Consider the following 12,262-nt stretch of genomic DNA (forward strand, 5'->3'; position numbering starts at 1 on the left):
TTAAAGTAATCGATCATCTTTAACGATTAACTCAGTGTTGTCCACTCAATAACAACTTTACTTTGGTATTTTTTCAACACATAAGTTGGCAGCCCTATTAACGACGTATTAAGGAAAAACACAGTGAATACACATGCGAATAAGAGGCACAGGAAATGTTAAAGAAGACTTGTGAAATTAAATTGAATGCGTATAAATTGAAGTGTGTGAAATTTTTATTTGTTTTTAAAACAAATATATTTAAAGACCAACAAAGATGCGGGGCTTAGCTTAGTGAAAGCAAGGTAGAACTCAGCGCAAACCAAACCGACATATGTACATATTTATTTCACTGTTACTTCAACAGGTAATCTCAAAAACACTGCTTTTTATGATTTTCAAACTTTATATTTTACTCTCATTTAATTCATTATACCCTCACACTCTCACTACAACTCAACTCAATATGAAACCAAGAAGGAATTTCTAATACTTATTAGCACATTGAAAGCTTATCATTTGCCTCAGCAATTAAAGCACCCGTATTCCCAAGCCAATTGCACGTTTAAAGATTACAATTATTTTATGTAAAGTCAGATTATTATAACAAAACAACCGTTTATCACATTGACTTATAAAATAAGTAACAATATTCCACTTGTTCAATAATAATTGGAATAAATAAAGCACTATTTCAAAGCCCCTTTCGGAAGACGCCACTGCTGAGGCGAAAAGAAAAAGCTTGACCATAACACAAGTTGCCTGTAGGTCGAAATAAAAATGCGTTAATAGCCATAATGCAAACATACACACACTCACACACACATGTAATAGGCCAAGTTGCATAGACTTGGTTGCATCGTCTTTCGTCTTTATGGCTGAGAGCCTTGCAACAAGCTAACGCGCCTTTTACAAATTTTTATTGAAAAATATTAAATTCTCATTAAGGCAAGCAAGTAGGTTTGGAGTCCCCAGTTCCCAGTTCCCAGTGTTCAGCTCCCAGCTCCCAGTTCGCAATCGAAGCAGACACAGCCAGTATCATTTTGCACACACTCAAACACACACACACATCCATAGACACAGACACAGAGACAGACAGAGATAGAGATAGAGTTTTTTCTTTCCGAACTGCAAGTTGAATGTCGGCGCGCGCGCATGCGTCGATAGACTCGCTTAGATAAAAGATGATTTATGGGTTTTATGGTGTGATGGGAATTTTAATTTAAGCATTTTGCCAACCAAATTAAAGGAGTCAGCGTACAGAGAAAGAGAGGATGTAGACAAGTGCAAAAACAAAACGTTGACTCGCTGCAGACCAGAGCAGAGCTAAGCGGATCGGATCGGAGTGGAGTGGAGCGATGACCATGGGCCATCGACCATCGACCATTGTCCATTTGGCTCTATTAGGCAATTGGCAATTGTCAAATGAGGCAGGCTACGTGGACCAGACAGACCATTTTTAATTGAGCCAAAGCGCGCTCAGCATGTTGCAAAGGCCTACATCAAACGACGGCCAACTGTCCATTATGCTCACTCACCTGTAAAATAAATGGCAAAACTGCCAACACTTTGGCAACGCGCTGACAACTCTTGAGGCTCTCAAGCTGCGATGCTAACTTGGGGGGCAACCACTATGGCAGCAACTGTTGCTGTGGCTATTGCTGTTGCTGTTCCAATTTAATGCAGAAGCTTAAAGGCAACTGGGCGACGTGTCGGGGGCGATTTGACTGTGTGACTCTCTGATCTGGCTGGCAGTTACCGTTAGGTGTCAAAGATTTCATGCGCCATGTCGCAAAGTAACGACACACAATCGATCACAAATCAAACGGACAGAAGCAACAAGAAACCAATAACAACGATACAGAGCGAAAGAGACCCGCAGTTGCTGATGCCAAAGCCAAAGCCACCGCCGTTGCCTCAGTTGCTGCCTCCGTTGCGACAACCGTCCAAATGTGTCTCAAAAATCAGGCCGCAAGTGCTGCACAGTTTCATAAATTGCACATGACCTGCCGACCAGCAGCAACTAAAGCAGCAGCAGCAGCAGTGGCAACGGCAGGCAAAAGCCAGCTAAAAAGGCATAACAATAAATTAAAAAATGGCCAAGTGCCTGCCTAGGCTCACACACTCATACACACACACACATGTCGCAGTCTTTAAGCCGCAGTCTGCTCCGCTGCCTTCGTACAAGTCCACGCTTTATCCCTCTTCCCCTGAAGCACTCTCCGCAATCGTTTTGGTTGTTGCAGCATTTTTGGCTGATGGACAGACTCGATTCCCGAATTCCCATTCAATTGCGGATCAGCTTGAGCTGCAGCTTACAGCTTGCAGCTTGTGGTAAGCGCTCATTGATGGACACGCTCTCTGTTCTTCGCTGGCAGTAACAGCAACTTTATTGCTTTTTAATGAGTTCTATGTACTTCTTTTTTGCATCTAGCTCTCTGTTTCGCTCTGTGTATGAACATGTCCAAGTTAAGGGAGTATTTGAATCACAATAGATTGATTTTATCTTTTGTTTAACTCAATAAATATACATATACAATACAATATTTACCATTTTTTCTCAGCTTCACTTCCGTTTTTATGGTTTCAAGAGATTCTTTTACTTACCATTCAGCAAAAATAATAAAAATGTAATACTCCTATTTTACCACTGCATCGAAATCGTGTGTTCGTTGAACTCTTCCCGGTATTCGTTTCTGTTCTGCTATCAATCTGTTTGTCTTTATGCCTGAACACATAAATTTCGAAGACAATACATAATATTTACGCATCTTGTGGTATGCAACATATGATCATTTTCAGAATACAAAATTGCAAAATGTTGATAGAAAAACAGATACTTGAAAACGTTTTTGATAGACAGTTATCGATCGAACCAATACAAATTTATAGTCCAAAACAATCAAAAATGCTTCAGTAGGAAACTGTATTTTGGTATATTGATATACTGCACACTAAAAAAATATACCATAGAGTACTAAATATTATCAATCAAAGTTATGTTGATAAGACGACAGATATCTGAAAATTATTTTCTATTTCAATATGCCCAACTTGGCAGTTATTGATTAAATTTATAGGCCAAGCCAATTAAAAGTGCTACAGAATAAATATACCGAAAGCTATATTTTGTATATTGATATACTACTATATTCAAAAAATATACTATAGAGTACAAAACATTTTGGCAGTTATCGATTGAAACTATTCTAATGCTACAGTATAAATATACCGAATGCCATATTTTGTATATTGATATACTACTATATTCAAAAAATATACTACATTTTGGCAGTTATCGATTGAAACTATTCTGATGCTACAGTATAAATATACTGAATGCCATATTTTGTATATTGATATGCTTCTACATTTCAAAATATACCATAGAATACAAAATATACCACCAGTAGCCGTTTCTTCTCATATAAAATGATTTCTTCAATAAATTCTAAGATATTTATCAGATCGTATCCAAACTTTGATAAGACAAAATGTTTAACAAATATAAAATGAGCGAAAAATGTAGTAAATTTATGCAAAAAGCGCAGCGAAGAAGACGTCTACAGAATAGCAATATTCGGTGAAATTTTAATAGCTTGAGAGTCAATGAATTACGTGTTGTATTAAAGTACAAAAATCAATAAATTAGATTAAACCTTTAAATTTATTACTCACTCTTATAATTTTCGGTTACTAACATATAATATTTGAAGAAAAACGAAATCACTTTTAAATTTGTGATGTTTTGTTCTCTTTATTTCGTTATGTCTTTAATATTCACATATTTAAAAATTCTGAAGCAAATGTCATTCATAAAAATAGAACCGATAGATAGTCTCAAAAGAAGTGAAGATGAATATTAGCAACAGTAAAATATATTCGTACTCACCTTTGTACTTATTTAAATATCTAGTTTATACGTTTTTCCCACTAGCAATTCATTAAGTAACAAACGTTTTCTCGTTTATTTTGACCATTTTCTATGGTCATGGCTTATGGAAACCATGATCAATCAACTATCATTATAATTGCCTCATGTGAAGGCATTGCGAGTGTACTCGTCTGCAGAATTATTGCAGTCAGTGTTGGGATATGCTCAAATGTTTACTTTTACTCATTTGCATGCTGCGGGTCATTAAACCTGGCGTAAGTCTCGCATCGAGTTGACCTGACCAAAAGGCACACATTTGAATAGTGTACACACACATACGTTGGGAGTATATTTTTTCATATTAATTAACCCAAAAAACCGGTATGTTATATATATGTAACCTTTATGCTAAACGCGTTGGCCTCATCGACAGCAGCAACAACAGCAACAGCAGCAGCAGCAACATCAGCTGTGGCGGTGGCGGCAACAACGGCTGAAACAGCTACTGTCTGTCGGCTGTGGTTATTATTAATTTACCAATAAATTTCATCTGCGTATACGTAATATTTCACAATTTTACCTTAATGACCGCAACGTTATTCATGCACTGATTTCCGCTGCAGGTGTCATGAGAGCGGAGAAAGAAGAGCTTCATCTCTCACTCCAGCTCCCGCTCCCATTCCAACTTCTGTTCGAGTGGCAACCAGTTGCGCGTATTAGCAAAAAGGCCAATCCAAGGCCCCACATTGAAATTACAAATGACGAGAAATTTGTCATCTTTATTATTGCAAACAACGCGCGCAAGCCGACGACAAACAACGACAATGCTGCCCCTGGACAATTGGCGGGTGCGTGCCACAGTCGCAGTTGCAGTCACTGTCGATGCCGCAGCCGCAGTCGCAGCCAGAGAGGCAAAGCCAAAAGCCAGAGTCAGTAGTGGACCCCGATCCATGGGGCCATGCCTTGCCAGGCCATAGACACACACATAAATGCCTCCGCGACTGTGGTTGCTGCTGTGGCTGCTGCTGCCTGTTGACAACTTGCCACACATCTTTGGCTAAGCCAGTGGCCAGTGGATGGTGGATAGTGGCCAGGGACAGGCCACTTGGTTGCCATTGTGCGCTCAATTGATTTTTCATTTAAATGAAAATGCACAACGGATTTGGTCGCAGCCTCGCTTCTGTTGGCTTAATGAGCGCTCGTCGTTGCCGTTTATTGTTCAGGTTAAGCTACGAGTAAATATGTTTCGTCCCCACCTCTGCCCCCGCCCATCAATCGTGGTGCGTATATATAGGTTGCATGACAGCCATGAGAGTATGGTACAAAAAGTTGATTTTTATTTTTATTTTCAGCAAAAAATAGACGTATGCATCGCATGGTATGTTGTATAGTATATAGTATAGTAATACACTTTGTTTTGTTCTCTTTATCTGTTTTTTTACTTTTGATGCTTGCAGTTAAATTGTCTATCTCTTTAAATCTACGTGGCAGTTGCGGATCTTTCAGTGCTGCAGTTTCAATTTATCGATTCTCTGATCTGGGATTACAGTAAAAATCAATTAAGATAGAGAGAGATACACAACAATCGTTAAAATACTTTAGAATTATATTAAAAACTCATCAGAGTGTAATAAATACGAAGATCTTCAAGTATGATGATCAAGAGATACACTAAAGCTGTTAACTAGGCAAAAAAACACCGATTAAAGTCAATACTTAAACATGAATTGGTTTTGCAATTATCAAATTGGAAAGGAGGAGTAATCAAATGTTCTGGTTCTTAAAGGAAGTGAATTGAATGTGAAGAAATTTTCAACTGTTGAACAGCAACTGCCATCTGCATATGGTACAAATGTATTCGATAGTTTTAAGTAATTCTATGAGCATTTAATATAGTTTATAGTATAGATTATTGTCATTTATAAATATTGCTTGGCTGCAGCTGCCTCTTGTGCCTGTCTTTCAATTTGTTTTTCTGTTTTTTCTTTTGTTCGTTTTAGTTGTATACAATTTTCTACTTAACATCCAATATATATAGTATAAAAATTTGAGCTAAAATTAGTTAAATCGCATTACTGGCTAATCGATTGATATGTAAAACGTATCTAGTTTAGTATGTACACACAAGTTGCTAGCACCAATACAAATAAATATGCTATGCTTCTACTTATACGGTAGTTATACAATCCATATCGAAATCAATTTATATCTTTTATTGATGTATAGTAGATGTAGTAATTTGTGATTTTTTATACTCGTAGTACCGCTTGTTAACTTGGCTTCTTGAAGGCAACGTCTGTGAAGATTCGAAAAGATTTTTACAAACTCTTTTCGTTTCGATTATCAGCTAAAGTTCACTATATCTAGTCTGGACTTTAAGCCCATTATAGTGCTAAATTGAGCTACTTATGCATTAGGTCATAAAAACTGAACGATACAACAGCGATATATAATGGATGTATGAAACAGAGTGTTTTATAAATAATAAGGAAACGACGTTCCCTTTGTCTCCTGTGTACTGGAATGTGTTGAGAAATGTGTGTGAGTATATTTTCCTATGGCCTCTGGTGGCACTCAATGTCGTCGCATGTGGAGCGATAGATGATCGGAGCGACTGAAGCTCCGGGTGCACAGCTGACAGCGGAAAGGCTTCACTCCGGTGTGCTTTCTGTAGTGGCGGGTCAGCTCGTCGGAGCGGGCAAAGCGCCAGATGCAGCCCTCCCAGGTGCACACATACGGTTTCTCACCTGCGGAATGGAGAGGAGAGGGGGAGAGATGGGGAAGGCAAGGAATTGAATCCATTCTATGGCCACTAGACATTGGACTCACCTGTGTGTGTGCGCTTGTGCGCCTTGAGATGCGAACTCTTGGTGTAGACCTTGTCGCAGCCCTCGGTATCGCATTTGTGTACCTTGCGGTTCTTGGAGAGATCATTGTAGCCGCCATTGGATGCAGTGTCGCGACTGAACGCGGAGGCGCCTCCGCCACCGCTGCCGCCAAAGTTGATGCCACTAAAGCTGCTGCTGTCCTTTCGCGTGGCGCCGCCGCCGCCCCCGCTGCTGCCACCAAGTGCCATGCCACCAAAGGCGGGATTAAGTGCCGCATGCGGTGAGCCAGCACCCGCATAGGTCTTCCAGCTTGGCGAACAAACAGCTCCCGCTCCCGCCCCCGCAGCTGTTCCTGTGAGCGACGCCTTTTGGCTGGTGCTGCTGCCGTTGCTGTTGCCGCTGCTGCTCAGCGAGTTGCATTTGCGCTGCGTCTGGGCCTCGGTGAACTTGTAGGGATTCTTGAAGAGACTCAACAAACTGAACTTGCGATCATAGTCCTGCATTAGAGCGCTGCTGTTGGCGCTGCTGCTGAGGCTGCTGCTGTTGGTGGCGCTGTGGTTGCTGCTGCTGCTGGTGCCGTTGTTGTAGCTGCAGCTGTTGTTGTTGTCTTCCTGCTTGCTGATCCGTCGATAAGTGAAGAAGAATGGCGATGCTGCAAAGAATGGCGAAAATGGCAACTTGGAGACGCCGGAAGCGTACAGCTGTTGTTGCTGCTGCTGTTGCTGTTGCTGCTGCTGATGCTGCTGCTGCTGGTGTTGTCGACCAAAGGCCCCCAGCGTTGAGCCACCGCCTGTTGCATAACTGGAGGCGGAGGATGAGCATGCCCCCGAATGCTTCCCATTACTATAGTTACTCTTGTGGCTGGCGGATGTTTTGGTGGCGGATTTGTTATAGTTGTTGCTGTTGCTGCCGCTGGCATGCGAAGTGCTCGCTGCAATTGTAAAGGCAATTGAAAGTCAGTTAAACAAAATGGCCAACTGTTGAGTTTTTATAGTCGGCAAAAGCTTAATGAGACTCGTTAAGTGCACCAGCTATTGGCATAAAAATCAGCTTAGCTTTAGCTTAACCAAAGATCGGCAGCTACTCCCCCTTCCCCATTCCCCATCGCTAGTCGACTCGACTCAACTGCCTCGAACACTTTGCCTTGTCAGTTAACAGTTGTACACAATTTCCTAATTTTGTTCGAGATGGAGCCCGAGCTTGAGCTTCGAGCCTGAGACTGAGACTGAGACTGAGCCTTAGCCTGAGAGTGAGCTAGGCGGACCGAGCGAGTCATTGCATCAAAAACGTTTGCATGTCGCGTATTTTATGGGCCCGGGACAGAGTCGGACAGTTGCTGGCGACAGACGGATATCAAATCCGTGCAGTCGTGATCCATTTAACCTGTACTTGAGCGGCGCCGTTTGCCAACTGCCAACTGCCGAATGCTGACTGCTGACTGCCGAGTGCCGAATACCGAATGCTGGCTGCTGACTGCTGCTGCAGCCAACAAACTTACGAGATACACACACTATTACACACAGACTTCGCAGAGGGACAAGTGTGTCGATTTTGGCGCCCGCGACATCAATTGCCAACAGCATCAACATCAACATCATCAGCAGCTGCTGCTGCTGGCTTCAGTTCAGTTGATGCCTGTCTGACGGCTGCCAATTTCCTCTAATATTTCTCTTGGCCCCTCGATTCACATAAACTTCTTGCTGGTCTCTCAGCATTTTTCATTTCTTTGAAGCCGCTTCACTTGAAGGGTTCTCTCTGCTCTGCTCCATATGAATGTTTCGACTGCGCCACCAGGTACTTGACTCAACTCAACTCTATCGTCAATTGCGACTGGTTTTCCCAGTAATGAAGTGCAGTGAATGAATTTCCGACTTAGTTACGAACGATAAATGAATACTGATTAAGTGTGTTTTTGTTAGACTAGGGCGTTTGCTAGATGAAAAATGTTAATATAAGCTAATTTATTAACTCTGTTTGCGGATGAGAAAATTCAGATTCTTAATATAATTATTGCTAAGCTCAAGGGAGTGATAATGGCTCAGTTGGAGTATCATAATATGACAGCTTAAGCCAAATCCAGATTACTGCCTAATAGCAATTTACGTGCAAAATTTATCTTCTTATCCATTTCGTTGCAGTGTATTTTATATCGAATATACACTAAGCGCATCTACTTGAATGATGCGTTTCTTTAATGCAAGTGCTTACACCAAAGTGGCATCATTCGACAGAAATTTTCAATGGATCGGCCAATCTACCCTAGTATTATTTGCGATACACATACTGAATTCAAATTAACGCAATCTTAAATACTACTGTTGTGTAAGCTTCGGTCAATTTTCTTAACAGGTTCGTTCGTTTTTTATCAAGGAACAACATTGCTTTTCGACATATTCCGATCATCTTCGTTATTTGACGCTTTTCAGTCACTAAATTTATATTTTAAGGATGCTATTGTTGTTAAGAATAGTGTACTCAGTTTTATAAATATGTTTGTATTTGTTTGTTTTTCAAATTTGTAAGTCATAAAGCTATTATGAAATCCAATATATACAAAAAAAATTAAAACTAAGAACTGGACGGTAAAAAAGTGAACAAACTGCAAATAGAACAACTAATTCAAATAGGAATATGTAAAACAAAAAGAACTATATATTAACAGCTGAACCAAAAATTTGATAATGATAACTTATTCAATTCGTTTACTTTAGCGGCAATTGGGCAATTATACCCGCTACCTATAGGGTAGAGGGGTATTACAACGTTGTGCCAGCAGGAAATGTATGTAACAATCAGAAGGAGGCATCTCCGACCCTATAAAGTATATGTATATATTCTTGATCAGCGTCAACAGCCGAGACGATAGAGACTTGCCCGTCTATCCGACCCCATAAATAGACAAAAGCTAGAGTCGCGATTTTTGGAAAAGACAATAATAACAATATTATACTTTATCATACTTCTGAGGACTTGCAATCGGATGAATTGTAAAAGCTATTTAGGAAATACTTTTGCATGGGAAAAACGCCTACATACTAGTCTTAGTTGCTTTGCCTGACAATCTAAAATATGTTACTACTCTATGGTATATTTTGAATGTAGTAAAATATCAATATACCAAATATAGCCCTTGGCATATTTTAAGAATAATAACGCACTGTTTTGCTTTTATTTCAAAAAAAAAAATGTGTAACATGTAGCTTTCCTACTAGCTTTTGTTCGTTCGTGGGCGACGCAAAACTAATTCTTATTATATGAATATACATAGTTCAAAGGGGGATTCATTGAAACCCTTGAAAGCAAATTAATACCGTCATTCGTATCTTTACTTGTTTATTTTAATAGATGCAAGATTAAAATACCATAATAAATAACATTTGAATAAATTTGTACTTATTTGTTGCTAAAATTCCCCTTCTATATGTGGCTTCTGCAAGTGCTTTCAATTTTCACTTGTTTTGCTCTCTTCTCGTTTGGTTGCCTGTCGCCGTTGGTGTTGTTGCTGCTGTTGTTGTTGCTGTGGTTGCTGCCCAAACTGTACGAGTGACCCATGCTTAAGTGCTTTGTGTCTAGAGCTCCCCGTGCAACAACATGACCGAGGGCCACAGACTGAGTTGCTCTTTACTGGCAAACTGGCATTGGGCAACCGGCAACCAGGCAACTGGCAACTGGCAACCGCAGCAGCAACCGCAACCGCAACCTGACTGACCGTTAACACGGGGTCTGTGAAATGGCCGCCCGGTCGCTTGTTTTAGCCTCAAGTGCTTCAAGTGCGTTAAAGTTTTAGACTGTCTACACATGTGCTCAGAGCTCAGAGACTCCGGGAACTGAGGCCTGGGAGTTGCTGTTGTTGTTGATGTTGCTGTTGCTGTTACTGATGCATTTGTAATTTTCAGGCCAGCATTTGGTTTAACAGCGCCCAAGGTAGCAGTCTCCCTCGCGAGTGTGTGTGTGCGCGAGTGTGTGTGTGTGTGTGCCCCGTCTCTCGTGTTATTAAAATTGATGGCTTTTAATTGAACTGGCCATCAACGTCAGCCCACAGTGCCGTTTTGCCATTTGGCCATTTCGCTCCAAGTGTATGAGTGTGTGTGTGTCTTTCTGTTTTTTGTTGCCCCATTTGCAATTGCGTTGCTTAGAAGGGACCATTCATTTGGCTTTGCTTGGGCTCATGGATGCGAGCGAGTGAGAGTACAACTGCAATGCATATGCTAATGCGCATTACGTGGCCAGCAAAGCAATTGTATGTAAGAGCGGTAGTCGCCAGTCAACAACCACTGGCATCAGGCAGCGGACAGCGGACAACGGACAACGGGCGACTGACTGTCATATATTTTGTGCCAAAAAAAATGTCCATTCTCCGTTTCTCAGTGGGCATATAATCACCGCTTTTACCGAAATGCACACGCTGACTTCCATATTTCTGCCAATTTAGTGGCCCGAGTGGCAGCAGCAGCGAGTTGAGCCTGAGACTCAGCTGAGCTGAGCTGTGAGGCGACCCAGAGATTTGAAATCACACTTGTGCCTATTGCCAAAGTGGTGCAATAAAAAAAAAGTGAATGTTGCCCCGAGTGGCACACACACACACTCACAGACAGAGAGACAGACACACATACACGCAGAGTCAGGTAATGTTGGCTGCAACCTGCATGCGGCTAGCTCCTTTGGCTCGTCTTCAAAATGGTCGTCTTGGCCATAAACTGCTCATTTGACTTTGGCTGTTAGCTTCGGGCTGCAACAGGCTGCGAGCGGCAACTCTGGCTGTAAGATGCTAGCTGCAAGCTGTTGCTGTTGTTGCTGTTGCATTGCGTTGCATTGCGTTGAACGTGCCGCCCGAACAGACAGCGATAATTATGATGAGGCTGCCGTCCAAAGCCACAGCCACAACCACAACCAGAGTCAAGCCAAACCGAGCAGAGCAGCGACTAGAGAGACTGAATGCAACCGGGTTGCCATCGCCCAGCGTGGAACTGAGCGATGCAATGCGGATCTCGCACCAAATGCGACTTGTTGGCAAAACCAAACAATAAATTACAAAAACAGTTGATAGGGTTTAATGTGCACTTGGTGTGCCGATTGGTTATAATTGACAGTTCGCTTGGCTGCCTGGCTAGCAACCTGGCTAGCTCGCTAGCTGGCTGGCTGGTTGGCTGGCTGGCTGGTTGACTGTCTAACGTCGCGACGTGCTTCGCTGCACCGCAAAGCTAGCAGCGAACGACTCGTCGTTATGTTTGTTACGTTTCTTGGCAGTTAATTGCCAGGCGCGCGCACATTGATTTACTAGTAGATTTTTATATAAAACTGTCGTATTTAAGTTATAATTATGAAACAACATGGCGTATGAGCAATGCGAATTCACTCATTCACATACACTCACACACTCGCAGACACCGCAAAACTTTCGGCCACATCTAAACGCTTGCACATCTGAATTTATGGCATTGTGCATACGCCGTGGGGGCAGCTAACAGCACTTGTGGCCGCAAGTTTAACTATCACCACATACACAAATAAAACAGCACAGCAACAACAGCATCAACACACATACAAATGCCTATATATTTCTTTTTGCCATTTTTCACAC

The 12,262-nt window shown here is 41.6% G+C and overlaps 1 protein-coding gene across 1 annotated transcript in view; it reads right to left on the minus strand.

The window, feature by feature from the left end:
* Positions 1 to 5,175: 5,175 nt before the first annotated feature.
* Positions 5,176 to 12,262, minus strand: part of LOC133842382 (Krueppel-like factor luna) — a 36,251-nt gene continuing 29,164 nt past the window's right edge. The window contains exons 4-5 of the mRNA XM_062275450.1: positions 6,683 to 7,612; positions 5,176 to 6,600 (exon numbers count right to left, since the gene is read on the minus strand). Coding sequence (XP_062131434.1) covers positions 6,428 to 6,600; positions 6,683 to 7,612 — 1,103 coding nt within the window. The 3' untranslated portion in view covers positions 5,176 to 6,427. The remainder of the gene's footprint in view (positions 6,601 to 6,682; positions 7,613 to 12,262) is intronic.

Source organism: Drosophila sulfurigaster, chromosome 3, assembly GCF_023558435.1.
Source record: "Drosophila sulfurigaster albostrigata strain 15112-1811.04 chromosome 3, ASM2355843v2, whole genome shotgun sequence".
NCBI lineage: Eukaryota > Metazoa > Arthropoda > Insecta > Diptera > Drosophilidae > Drosophila > Drosophila sulfurigaster.